This window comes from Tauraco erythrolophus, chromosome 11 (genome assembly GCF_009769465.1).
Source record: "Tauraco erythrolophus isolate bTauEry1 chromosome 11, bTauEry1.pri, whole genome shotgun sequence".
Taxonomy (NCBI): domain Eukaryota; kingdom Metazoa; phylum Chordata; class Aves; order Musophagiformes; family Musophagidae; genus Tauraco; species Tauraco erythrolophus.
Genome location: NC_141475.1, coordinates 13,041,834 through 13,056,351, shown reverse-complemented (window position 1 = coordinate 13,056,351; position 14,518 = coordinate 13,041,834). Strand labels below are relative to the sequence as shown.

The following is a 14,518-nucleotide window of genomic DNA, read 5'->3' as shown; positions in this document are numbered from 1 at the left end:
CATCCAAGACATTAATTACACATTACACATGCAACAGTAATCATATGAAACTATCATTTGACTGGAAGGCTAAGTTCGGTCATAATATTTCAATTACTTTTTATGATGAAATCTCAGTAAAGAACAAAAAAAAAGCATCAAATGACGCAGAAGTCAAAATAAATAAAATAAAAACCAGGTGTTCAGTTTCAAAAATGTGCAAGTTCTACAACGTATTTGGTGTAACTCAAAGAGTTAAATAAAGGGACTTCTCAAACATCACCACAAAAAAAAACTTCAAAAAACTCATCAAGAAAAAGTTGGATCAATACAAAGGTCAATTTTTTAAAAAAAGTTATAAAAACCTAAAAACAGATAGCAGCAAGAAAAATTGCTTCTAGAACTTCTCAAATTCTCAGAATTGGAAATACAGTTACTTTACAACAGTCACTAAATCCGTATTCATGAGAAGCCTGTCTCAGTAAGAACATAGTAAAAACATACAGCAGACAAAAGTACAGTGCGAGGTGTATCACGCTGGATACAGGGCTACTGAACTTCTGCTTTTCATCGTCTTTTTATTTGCTATGGGATCAAATAGATCAAGATTTCTACCTTTTAATATGCGACAAATGCAGATAAAACTACTCTGCAAGGTCGCACAGATCTTTTTCTAAGCACTTCCTAAATATGGCATTAATATTCAAGTTAAGAAACTTACAGGCTTTTTGGTTTCTATCATTAAGAGGGATGGAGGCTTCTCATTAGATGGCTGGCTTGGTTGATTTTTTTGATCTGAAAATCGTGAGGAAGGCTTATAGATTTTACCCCGTTTTTCATCTGTTTCATGCTCCTCTGAAATTAAAGGTAAATTAAAATCAAATTATATTAACTAATGCCACACAATATTGTTCATTAGTCAGAATGCTGTTGTTCTTTAGTCTTGTTCATTCAACTCAATATACTATTTCACTAAAAATAAAGTGGTAATACAAACGTTCTGTAATTTAACATCTTTTAATATGCAGAAAAAGAACAAAGATTAGGTATTTTAAAACAAAGCATTTTTTCCTCTGAAATGTAAAAGACAAATCATGTCACTACCTAGCTAGTGAGTCAAAGCATAAAGTAGATTTTAGCATGAAGTTTCTTTTGCTGCTTCTAATGCAATATATTAATTTTAAAATGCAATTCAAAGCCAATCTTCATCTTTACTTAAAGCCAAATCATCCACTGCCACCACCACCCCAAAAAAAAAGGTTAGTTATACCTTTAGATGCATTAACGATTCCTCCTCTTACAAATGTTTTCACTTTATTGCCATCACTTCCTTCAAAGGCAGCAAGGAATTCTTCATAAATTTCTGCAGCAGCCTTCTCATCCTCCTACACAGCAAATGTTAAGCTATTTACTATCATCACAGAACAACCTTCACTAGACAGCGATTCTTAAATTAGCTATGCAACATTCATTTTTATTTTCTAGAGTTCAGGCTACAAACTGCATCAAATGAGTTTCAATTTTAGACAGAAGAATTCAAACTTCTGAGAAATGTGGGAAGAGTACGTAATACATGAAGCAAATAAGGCCTGTGTGCTCAAATATGACTGTTCATTTATAAGAGTTTACATGGCAATTTAATATTCAAAAGACGCCAAATAAAAAAGATTATATGAAAGACCAGCATTATGAGACTGGAGCGCTCTTGACCTAAGCATTAGAGAACAGTACATATTCCATCTCACCCATTATGATCAATCCATGTGACTAAAGAGGATTAACAACAGGATCACCTTTACGCATTTCCCAGAGAAGTTAATGCAATGACTTAAAGTTGAGCGAGACACTAAATTTAGCACTACCATGTTTCTTTAGGCTAGTATTTCCAACAGCCTGGCAGGAGATATCCCACTGAAATATAGTAAGAGTGGAAGTGTGAATTTCGAAGGCCAAAATTTTCAAAACTTCCACCTTACTAACTATAAGCTACATAGTTCCTAAATTTGGATGCTCCTGAGTATCCTAAATTTCAGCATCAAATTTTAGTGTTTTTATTAATTCCAAAGAAGTAATTGGACAAAAATATGTTTTAGAGAATAACAAGGATGCATACTGAAATAATTTCAGAGACAACAGGTACTCTTTCTAATTACTGCAATCCAATAATAGAGAGTAAACAAAGAACAGAAAATAACCTAAGGTGATGGTTGTTTTTGTTTTGAGCAATACAACAATCAATGGATTCTTATCATTCAGTATTTCAGGAAGTCAGACAACTTGTTTTCTCACACAGAAGGAGAGGAAAGTAAACCCCTCCCTCTCTATCTTAAAGCCATGGATGCCAAGAACAAATTAAACATGAAAAATACAATTCACTTTCTTTCTCAGAAAGCTACAATTATCAAAATCAAAATAAAGGAATTTGGTAATAAAGGGGTTTAATCTAAAAGCAAACTATTTCAGCTCTGCAAACCAATCAAAATTTTCGTTGTATACCATTACCTTCTTTTTTAATTCTTCTTGTTCCTTCTTGCTCAGAGTCCGTTTGGCAGCACTCATTTTGCCAATACTGAATGCTTTAAGTTTGCTTTCCATTAGAGGCTGCGAAAAAAGCAAGAAAACAAACATTAAACTTATTTACAAAATAATTAAAGTATTGTTACTCTTTACCTTGGTCTAGACCAGAAGCTTTCTACCTGAAGTGACTTAACTGCACAAAACAAAGAAAAGGCTTCCTGTACTTTTCTCTGAACTTACAAATTCAAATTTTTATTTTTCTAAAGAGCAAATGATTCTTAGTTTAACAGGAAAGCTTTTAATAGATCATTCAAACACAGCTGTAACATGAAGGGTACTTGTCATAAGAGCCTGGAGATCTTATCACTACACAACAGTTTCTAAACCTTTGGAAATACATGTTTTGCACTACAGTTCCTTTTTGATCATTGCAATTTCCAGAAAAAAAAACAAAAAACAAAAAACCTAAACATACAAAGAAAAGTTCTAAAAGCTTTTCTGACTCTTTTGGCCAGAAGAATGTCTGCACAAGGCTGAACAGGTGCAACTGAAGAACAAAATGGTTACTAAATTTCAGTTGTACTTCGAGGTTAAATGTATTATTTTTGTTTGAAAAAGTAAATGCATTCTTGAGGCATAAACAAAACAAAAGACCTCACATTTAGCTCCTAGATTCTTTCTATTTTAGGTCATTTAACTTCCATTCCTCCCTTCTTGAAACACTGATGAAGGAAGGACCCCATGTAACAGTCATTTTTTGAGTATGGAATTAGAACTCCTAAGATTCTATTTAGGTAGTTAACAGATGGTAAAGCGTTAAGAGAGGAAAGACAACAGGATGAAAACCACATTCAAAGATATAGTCAATGGGATGGAAAGGACAGAAAAGATAAGAGTTTCTCTGGAAACTCCTAGCTTAACACACTAATTCATAAAGAATCAGCACAAGAACAAGAAAAAAAGCCCCAAAAGAACATATTAGCCTTTACCTTCAAAATATTTTGGATGTTCTTACACAGTGCACAGTGATGCTTAAAACTACCACTTTTGGAAGGACAGTTCTTTAAAAAACAAACAAAAATCAACAGCTCGATTTAATAAAACATCAAGATGCACTGTTGTATCATTAAAAAATTTCAGATGCCAATCACAAAAAGTTTCTTCTAGGAATAGTTTCCTTTGTAAAGGGTTTTATTTCTAGTATCTGCTTCCTATTCAGCACTTTTTACATACAAAAAAGCACTGTGAAAAACAGCCGTTTGACACCTTCAGTTTATAATCCTTGTTTAGTATCACAAACACCTCTTAGATCTGTGCCCAGCGTACGACTAAAATAGCTCACATTTCTTTGAAAAACATTCCCTAGTTCATCATTAAAAGGAAAACTATCAGTTACAAATTAGTGCAGCACTGTCTGTGGAGTTATCTGGCTTATGACACTATGCTTGTCAACACGAGCTGCTGTGACAGGCTTTTCAGGAGTTTTTCATGCATCTGTGTGTTTTTAAAGTTAGTAAAATCCAGTTTTCCTGCTATCTGAAAGACAGCTTACATTTCAGTATGACAAACGATATACAACCTCGGCAAAACATGGGCATATTGCTATGGCACAGCAATGTAAACAAAACAAATACCACACTCCTCCGCAAAGCTTATCCTGTCATCAGGAAATGATCTCTCACAGTAACGTTACGGGATACCTGCAGATCAGCCACAGGAATATATGTTCTAGTGACATAAGGGCTGGCTGTAAGATAACAAGAGTTCTGGCACTAAGATGTCCTCAGGGTCTCAGGAAAAAGGTAAAAACCAACACCTTCAAAGCAGCTGGAGCAATATACAGTTAATAGGATTGAACTAATTTATGCCTGCTAGTTACATTCCAGTAGGCAATTAAAACATTATTTTTAATCATATGCAGCTTCATAGAATTCCTAACACAGCTATACAAAACATGGAGGCCTTTCTCCTTCAAAAAATGGAAAATAATACTGTGAAAAGGGTAAAGCAAATGATAGAACCAAAGTGGAGACTTCTACCAGAATAATCAAATCACTGTATTAAAGCAAACTCCCATTAAACATAACAATGCATTGACTATAGGAAGGCACAAGTACTCAACTCCCAGTTCCACAGACAACACAAAATATTTAAAAGAAATTTAAGAGTAATTTTCCAAATTGTAGCAAGTAAAGCAAATCAGTAAAAGGATCTACTTCTTTATGAAAAGTTTCTGCTATCACAACGTGAATAATGTTATCTTAAAAGCAATTTAACAGCGGGTAATTTACTTTTTCATACACAAAATCAAAATGAAATCTTGAAGAAAATCCAAACCACAGAATGAATTGTATGGTATTAACGCTGTTTGGCTCTTGCTGCCTGTTTTCATTTTAGCTCAGAAATAGGTAGGCCTTCAAGTAATGTACCAAGCACATGACCAAGCAAAGGTCTCTTCAGTGGGGTGGAAAAAAACCAACTAGGTACTTATTCTTACTTTTTACTTTAAGTATATTCTATTAGAAAGAAAAATAAAGCATGAAATTAGGGCCACACTATCTCATTTCTGAGAAGCCAACTGTAGACCAAAAGACATTTTAATATACAGTGACTCTCATAATTAATCACCTTGTATTTTGAACTATTCCTCAGTGTAAGAGAGAAACATACATGGAGTCCTTACAGCTTCTTCCTGTTCAAGTATCTACTATGAATGCAGCATCATGCAGCAGAGCTTCCTACACTAGTGGTTGTTTGAAAGTTTCAAGAAATACTTTTAAACATGAAAATCAGTGGCTCATTTACAAACACCTACAGATTAGATACCCAATGCACCACAGTCTGCCTGTAGCAAGTAACTTTCTTCAGAGAACAGGCCTATTTTGAGTTTGTGTGTTTGGTTGGATTTTTTTGTTTGAGGTTTTTTGTGTGTTTAAGTCTTTTGGACTTACATGCGTATCAGTAGATCCAGTGGTGTGTACTGCATCTGGCACTCTGACCTGAAGAGAGAATGAAGAGGAGGTGAGGCACAGAAAAAGAAACAGACAAACAAACTCTGGGGTTTTTTAATTCAGTTCTTCAAATGTGATCTTCATTTTAACTTCAACGTCCAAACACAGAAGAACAAAGATACATGTAATGTATTTTAATGATATACCTGAACAGGGTCACAGCATGAACAATGTCAATATAAGGCAAACAAGGGATTAAAGATAGACTGTTCTTGCTACCATTAAAAACACCTGAGTTTCCACAGCTGGCTTTTATAAACATGCCACTAACATCACCACAAGGAAAAAAAAAATATTAAGTTCATCACATTGAATCCGCAAAAGTTGTCATTAAAGGCTGTTCAAGATTACATAAAACGCTTGATTATATTTGCCTTACTATAAAATCATTCCCAGAACTGTTCTTAGTATGTTGTGCATAGATGGAAACTGGCCACCTCAAGAACACTAATTTAAGTCCAGTTTGTAAGTAGGTACTAATTAATATTTTAAACTGTAACTGAACTTTAACATGTAAGTCAGCATATATACAAAATTTGCATAGGCTTTCTTTGAAATCAGGTTTTTAAATTAGTTTAAGTGATGGAGAACACTCCAACTAACAGGACTGAACACATTTTCAAATTATGTAACGCCCAAATTCCAGAAAACCTCACTGGCATAACATCTACTACTAAGACGTAACTGCCCGATGCACAATTCACATCTAAATTGAAATTTAAGTAAAAAAAAAAACATTTCCATTAGCTGAAATCTGTTCATTAGTTACAGAACATTAGCACTTTTCTTTATTACCAAGAATTTATAGATTCTACAGAAACAGTAATATATGGTGCTCGTCTCCAGTCTCCCGAAACAGATAAGCAGCAAATGCTACTCTAGAAGATAATTTACTTGACCTTGTTTTCACTTCGCATCATGCTTTTTCATCAACTAAGATAGAGACACTTATCTTTGGACAATTATATTCCTACGTTTTACAGTCATTTCAACTCAGAAAAACTGGTAGACAGCACTTCAAGAACATGAACTAAGTCCACAAAGGTAGAGAGAGGCACAAGGATACAAACCCTAAAAGGCAGAAGTAAAACGCTCCTGAGAATATATATTTGGGGTTTATTTAAGAGAAAGTGGGAAAAAAAAACCCAAAGAACCCAATTATGTCTTATTCTCAAACACCTCCCAAATCCAGTTACCTGCAACACTATACATTACTTACAAGGCACATCTTTGCACAGAAGTTAATAAACACGTGTGCCAGTAGCAGTTCATTAAAATACAAATGGAAGCAAATATCACAAGCATCTTTTAATAATATCGCTTCCTGCAAACTCTTCCTCTGTATATGGTGCTGGACTTTTTTGTGATTCACAACTGCCTGTGGCACTCAAATCAGTATTCTGTTATCCAGTTTTACGTACTGCAAAAACATAGCTTAAGGAAACCTGTCTTTCCCAAGAGAATTTATGAACGTATAGCACAACATCACACAGACAAAAGAAAGACACTGTGCAAAAGAATTTCAGAGCTTGAGAATAGCATTCTTCCTGCTGTCAGCTGCCACTCTACAGCCACAATAACATCAGTTACAATTCCACTCTTAAAGAAAAAAAATAATTTTTAGACCTGCAGTTAAAAAGATAAATCTCAAAGGTGGACTGATATAATGCAATCTGCCTTACTGTACTGACAGAGTTGAGACCTAGCACGGCTTGGGTGAAGGAGGTTGTTTGGCAACAGCAGAATGAAATGACCATTTATCAGTTCTCCACATCTGTTTCATTTACAGAAGTTTTGGAAAGCAACACCTTCCAATAGGGATGGGTGCTGAAGCTACTTATAGGGAGGACAACAAACAAGGCATCACACACAGTAACAAACAGTACCAATGCTCAGTAGAATGACACTTAAGACACAATATCCTGAGGAAGAACATAAAAAAAAAAAAAAACAGACACCAAATCTGTTTCTCCAGCAACAGAGCAGATGATACTGCTTGGAAAGGCTTTCAGTGCATGGCAGAATGCAAGAGATTCTGCGGGCGAGCAGGAGGAAAGCAGGCCAATGACCAAAGAAGTCTGGACATTGCTGAGCTAGGACTACAGTGGCACTGCCACCCCGAACGTTAGCCAAGCAACAGAATTTCTACTGAGGTGCACTCTGACAACTTCTAAAAGCATTTTTTGCTTTTAGACCAACTTTATCCCACAGCAACTAGCAGCTTTGCAGATCCACATTATTCTTCTCCTTAAACAGTTCTTATTTTTAAGGTCTTCCCTTCCCATCTACAAATTTAGTTAATACCTTTGGTACTGCTTGTGACCATCCAAGCAACTGTACCCAGGAAGCACAAGATGAAATGATTCTTGACAAAATTACTCATTGCTATCTGTCAGTTTCTAAATAGCAGTTATTAAAAAAAAACTAGTTCCCACTAATCCATCTGCACTGCCTTGACAAAAGGGGCAATTTTGTTTCCTTAAGAGTTACACCAGCTGAGTTGACTCAGCAGAATCACAGTATCTTCCTAACATTCACTGGGAGGAGCATTTCAGAAGGTGTTGCCCATCTGTGTTGAAACCTGGAGCAGGACTATTTTTTCCTCTTCTCATCACAGTAGGTAGCTCAGCTGAACTGTTGAAAAACTTAAATCCATCTTTCAGTCATTACCAGCATAAACAATGTATACATGTCCTCTTACTCCCAATTCACTGCCTCTACCACTCTGCATGAAATCTTCCCCCCCCACTCCCTCGCCCCTCCTTCCCCAAACCAGACCATTTTCCAGCTGGATCACTTTCTCATCTCTTTCACTGCACAGGTGCCTCAAAGAAATGTGCCAGCACAACTGAAGTAGCCATGCAGGCTGCTAAAATGGTATTCCAGTAAAATACAGCCCTGTCAAACCACAGTCTTGGAGGTCAAGTCGCTTAAAGCTCCATTACTGAGTCTAGCCAAGTTTACTCATCCTTCAAAAGAAATAAAAAATAAAAAAATCTTCAAAAGAGCATACAAATAAGATTTACGACAAATTCCTATCAGAAAGCCAAAGCAGAGAGCCCTCTCTCAGATTCTGATGTTAAAATTTTTTCCAGCTTCACGGCAGCTTCCAAAGAAAACAGAGAAGAGAGGACTGCTCTCTCCCAAATCTTCCTTCCTGTCAGCAGTTCAAGTGCCCACAAATCCAGCTCTTCATAGTTTCTCCGAATTTAACAACCCCTGGGATCATAAAACAACAATCTTATTATTTTACAAATATTTAAAATACACTGTATAACATAAGCAATTTTTTTTTAATTAATACTGATGACATTTAGTAAAACAACAAAGAGCAAGAAAAGCTGCCAATAAAACCCAGGAGACAATTTGTGGCCTTCCAAACGCTGAATGTTATTTTTAAAAACTGTAATGGCTACAACTCAAACATAAATAAAAGCCCTGCCCTTGCAAAAACCAATAGCTTCAGGGTAAAGCGTTTACAAGAAACTCTGGTGTAAGACACTCTTGCCCTGTTTCAACACCTTCCATTGATTCTGTCCCCACAGTGGGCAGCTGCTCACACTGAACTAAACCACTTTTCCTGACTCAACTGATCACCTTGGAAAGGGTGAGTTGGGGAGGTTCAGCCAAATCAGTTTCCAATTCATAGCAGCTCACTGCTCTCCCCTCAAATCATGCCAAATCATCTAAAGAGGACAACGTTTGGGTGGGAAAAAGTAGCTAAGGCTGGGATCAGTCTGTGCCAGCACTGACACCAAGGAAAGCAAATGGAATCACAGCTTAAATTACGATGCTAAAATCCAGCAAAGGCAGGGAAGTTACCAGCCCAACTTAACTTTTTTATTCTTTATTTCCCTATCGAACTGTAGGAAGCAAATGTTTGCAAACATCTGCAAATTATTTTACAGCTAATCTATTTACTCTTTAAATTTATCCGAATAGTGCACATTAATATTATTCACTATTAGACATCATTTGCAGACAGAAAAGAAAACAGAAACATGGGGTTTTTTCAAAGTACTTGCAAGGAACGCTATTCCATTATAATCTTAAACTCCAAAGAACAGGAGCTGCTAATATTTAACTTTCTACTGCTAAAGAGGAAATGAGAAGGACACCTCCTTTTACGTTTCCATCAACAGAGGAACACACTTATGTCTTTCCTGCTCCTGGTCACCAGTTGAACAAAACTACAGGGAAAGTTAAAGATCACAAGTTTCACCATCCTGCAGAACACTACATCTAACTGGAATTCACCACACATACAGATGGTACATTGCCTCTCTTCACACACTTTCACTTACCAAGGAAAGCTGTCCATTCGCAAGCAAGTAATCACTGTTCTTCAACATTTAATTAACACACAACTTAAAAGCCTGAGAAATGCATTCAAGATTAAGGAATGTTTTTAAAACATCTTTCAGAATGAAAAATGGGAAACCTGCAGCTTGGTCCCAGTAGATAATCTCTTCTGCCACACGGTGCCCAATTTGTACAGTATTTTATGTAAGAGCAGTGGACACATAATAGAGTCACTACTCTCAGAATATAAAATAAAAATATGGCAGTGTCATTGACCAGTTAATATTTCATTACATCAAGATAATAATTGAGCATAATCAGTATCTGCCATTTTAGAATCATCCTACCCTGACCTCCTGTGCAGTCTTGGGCAATCTCTATTTTCTCTTAAGTTTGTCCTACTTTACTATTTAGATTTCTGTAAATCTCAAGCACGTATCTTGCTATCCTAATCTCGAAATGACAAAGGAATAGATGATGTTTTTGCAACACATTTCACATCGGAGACTCTCAAACTTGTTGACAGTGTCATAAAAAGCAGCTACCACCACAGCGACATAGGCAATGGGTGCTCCTGGACCTGTGCCATCATCTCCAGTGACAGTTTTCAAAAAGTCAATCACACAGTAATGCCTGACTGAAGTAAGCTTGATTTTACACTCTAAAACAAAATAACTGGCTAGATGTTCAAAATCAGTGCTTGGACACTAAGACCAAAGAACAACCACCACACATTGTGAAGGGGAGAAACTGTATCTTACTGTAAGTGTTAAAGCCTTCAACTGTTAAGCCACGTAGCTCTTCACAGTACACAGAAAATAAATGTCACTCTGTCTTCCCAGGAGGTAGGCTAGAAGCCAGCAAAGGCACATCTTGGAATTGCCACTGAAACATATCCTATGGAGTTTACAAGCCATATTTGTTTGCAAGTACAATTATTCCTATAACTTGCAAATACAATGCACCAAATTCAATATGTAAGTAAATGAATCTCAAATTATTAAAAAATAAAAATGGTTGATAGATTACTATAAGAAATTGAGCAAAATGGTTATATGCTTAGATTATTAAACCATAAATATTTTCATACAGTCTCAACTAAAAACACACATTTTTATCCTTGGGTTAATAAACTGATTACAAAAAATAACAGTAGTAATTATTTCAGTACTGTTATGTCATATTTCTATCTGCAGACATCTGAAAAGTGTCTCTGTGGATATAAATGTCACAAGTATTCATGAAACGACCCAAAAAAGACTCCACTTACAACCCACCCCCCAGAGAAAGCTGAGGTTGAAGGAAATAAATCTCAAGAGCTAGGCATGTCTTATTTTATTTCACTTTTCAACAAAAACATTCTCAGGGATCCAGGTATGTACTATCACTATTTTCTTTGGCAGATAAAGTAACATTGACAATACAAACCAAGAAAACCTAGAATGTAAATAAAGCATGGGAAATGGACTACTGGAAACACAGCATATACATCATGAGTAATGGGAAATTGAGGAGTGAGGCGGAACTGCACGAATATGGCAAGATACAGGAGCTCCTCAACTGGCCTCAACAGACTAACGCACGTGTTTGACTTTACATTCTCTCATAGTCCTACTGACTTAGTATGAAGAATTCAGTGTCATCACATACCTCTGCAGAACTGAGATCTAGGACAGAAAACAATGCTTATAAATTAATTACTATTCTATATTAAAAAAGAACATCATCAGTACAGAAATAGTAAACAACAAGATAAAAATGTCTATGATGTAACTGCACAAAGAAAGGGATCACATCTGGGTTGGTTTTGTGTACCATGTTATGGGTTTCAGCAATTAATAATTAAATTACTATCGTATGTCTAATTATACTTGAAATCCCAAAACATCTTATTCCCCAGAAACCATTCTCCACAAATTAAGACCTACTTTACTACTTAAGTTTTCTGCCCAGCTCTTACTTGCAGTTCCAAGCCAAAGGAAAAACGTTTCCTGGCAATATTTGGAATAGACGATAGAAGGGAAACAAAAATAAAACTCTTCTACTCTAATAATACCAACTGGGTAAACACGCAAACTACATATAACTACATTTCAGCTAGTTTCCTAGCAGCAAAAAAAAACAAAATCCTGTTTCAGCTGAATACAAAAAGGAGTAAAAACTATTAACCCATACAGCATTGGGAAACCCTGAACCAAAGTGACATCTCCTTTGCCCGATTTACATACTCACACAAAAATACGAACATTAAAAAAAAAACCCACCACCAAAAACTGGAAGATTTATATACTCCTGGCCTAAAACCTGCAACAAGGCTGATCGAAAGGGAGCATCACTAATCGCTAATCCTCAAACTGCCAGGTGCCAGTGAGTTCCCCGAAACATATCTTATCCTCTCCTGTCTTGGCGGGAGGCGGGTGCTTAGAGAGCAAGCAGCTGTGTGCTGTTACTACGCTGCTTTCAGCACATAGCTCTGGACAAGTTTGCCAGAACTCCCGCACCACCCGCACTTCTGGTCTGCAAATCCAAAAAACAATAATTGCAGAAAGTAAAGCGGCTACAGTGAAAAGAGCGGGGAACGCGATGGTGATCTTACCAAATCTGTAATTTCATCGTTAATCAAAAGAAGGGACTCGATTTCAAATGACCGTTTTCTGCCACACTCACAAGTTGGAAACTAACCTCAAGCGGACTTCAGCCCACGAGAGGATCAAGACTCCCAATACGAGCGAAGTTAAACACGGGCACAGGTAAGACTTGAGCATTAAGTTCCCATCCAAAACTGTGGATGTGCTGGTTAGACCAGGACGGCCCGCGGCTACCGCGCGCTCCGCCGCGATCCCGCTCCCTCATCTCTCCGCCGGGGGCACGAGGACACGAGGAGGCCGCTGCCGCCGGCCCGGGATAGAAACGTGCCCGGGGCGCTACCGGAGACTGGGGATGTCCCGCCAGAGGCCTGGGCCCCCCGGCCCCGCCGCGCCGCCCCATTCCCGCCTCCCCACCCCCCAGGGCCCGCAGTCACCCCGGACAGAGAGCAGGGACGGAGCAGGCCGCGCCGCCCGCGCCTCGCCGCCCCGCCACTCCCAGGCCCCGCCGCCGCGCCGGCAGGCGGCGGCCGTGTCCCCCGGCGGCGGAGTGGGCTGGCGGGCCGCGGGCCGCCCCACGGAACGGCCTCACCTTCCCACTGGCTTTCTGCGAACCGCTGGGCGCCTTCTCCGCCATTTTGCCGCTCTCCTCTCTCAGCCCTGGCGGCGAGGAAGCGAGCGCCGATCTCACCGAGCCCGCGAGCGGAGGGCGGAAAGCCGATGGCCGAAGCACCGATGGGGCGGGGCTTGCAACCGCCGGCTCACCCCAGCGGAGGCGGGGGTAGCCCGGGCGGAGCACCGGCGGTGGGGTGCTCCGCCTCGGCTGCGGTCCTGCGCCTCGGGCGGTGCCTGTGTCCCGCCTGGGCCGCTCGGTCTCACTTTAGCGGAAGAAAACCCCAGTGCAGTCGCCGGGCGGCCCGGGTCCGCCTAGCAGCCAGCTGCAGCGCGGCCGGCAGTGACGGACGGCCAGCGCCCGCAGCCCGCGCCCGCCCGACACCCGCCGGTCCCTCGGCGGGCGGCCTGGGGCAGAGCGCGGGCACGGGCCGTGCCGCTGAGCGCTGCGAACAGACAGCGGCACTTCGCCTACCCGTACGGAAGACACGCGGTCCTGCGGAAGAAACCCTTCCGCGAGGGGCCGACATTCAGTCACAACCACCGACCCGCGCTCCTGGAGCCCCTCGGAGGGGAGAGGCCCGCATAGGCCGTACGGAGCCTTTTTTAATCGCCACGTTTTCCTACAAGGCTGTAGCAGGGGACAGTTGGGACTGCTCAGGCTTTCCGCCAGTTAACTCCCCTTGGCAGGCAGAGGCGGGAGGAGCTGGGCAGTGGCAGGAGTCAGCTGAAGGCGCTGGGAAGGGCTACGGGGCAGGTGGTGTGCATGTCATAGAATCATAGAATCATAGAATCATAGAATGGTTAGGGCTGGAAGGGACCTTCAAAGGTCATCTAGTCCAACCCCCCTGCAAGGAACAGGGATATCTCCAACTAGATCAGGTTGCTCAGGGCCTTGTCCAACCTGGCCTTGAACATCTCCAGGGATGGAGCATCCACCACCTCTCTGGGCAACCTGTTCCAGTGTTCTACCACTCTCATAGTAAAAAATTTTTTCCTAATATCCAACCTGAACCTACCTCCCTCTATTTTAAAACCATTACCCCTTGTCCTATCATAACTGGCCCTCCTGAACAGCCTCTCCCCATCTTTCCTGTAGGCCCCCTTGAGGTACTGGAAGACCGCTATAAGGTCACCCCGGAGCCTCCTCTTCTCCAGGCTGAACAGCCCCAACTCTTTCAGCCTGTCCTCATAGGAAAGGTGCTCCAGCCCTCTTATCATCTTCGTGGCCCTCCTCTGGACCCTCTCCAACTGGTCCATGTCCTTCTTATGTTGGGGACTCCAGAACTGGACGCAGTACTCCAAGTGAGGTCTCACGAGGGCAGAGTAGAGGGGGAGAATCACCTCCCTCGACCTGCTGGCCACGCTCCTCTTGATGCAGCCCAGGACGCGGTTGGCCTTCTGGGCCGCAAGAGCACATTGCCGGCTCATATTGAGCTTCTCGTCCACCAGTACTCCCAAGTCCTTCTCCTCAGGGCTGCTCTCGATCCAATCACCACCCAGTCTGTATTT

At 40.2% G+C, this 14,518-nt stretch overlaps 1 protein-coding gene across 7 annotated transcripts in view; it reads right to left on the bottom strand.

Annotated features, from left to right (window-relative positions):
* U2SURP (U2 snRNP associated SURP domain containing) overlaps positions 1-13,077 on the bottom strand; it is a 46,444-nt gene extending 33,367 nt beyond the window's left edge. For 5 of the 7 annotated variants that reach the window (XM_086618754.1, XM_086618759.1, XM_086618756.1 and 2 more), the window contains exons 1-6: positions 12,987-13,077; positions 5,448-5,495; positions 3,486-3,557; positions 2,482-2,580; positions 1,250-1,364; positions 701-834 (exon numbers count right to left, since the gene is read on the bottom strand). In XM_086618754.1, coding sequence (XP_086474880.1) covers positions 701-834; positions 1,250-1,364; positions 2,482-2,580; positions 3,486-3,557; positions 5,448-5,495; positions 12,987-13,031 — 513 coding nt within the window. In that variant the 5' untranslated portion in view covers positions 13,032-13,077. Of the gene's footprint in view, positions 1-700; positions 835-1,249; positions 1,365-2,481; positions 2,581-3,485; positions 3,558-5,447; positions 5,496-12,986 lie in introns of those variants that run through there. The other 2 variants (XM_086618758.1, XM_086618760.1) reach the window with 2 other exon arrangements.
* Positions 13,078-14,518: the final 1,441 nt, after the last annotated feature.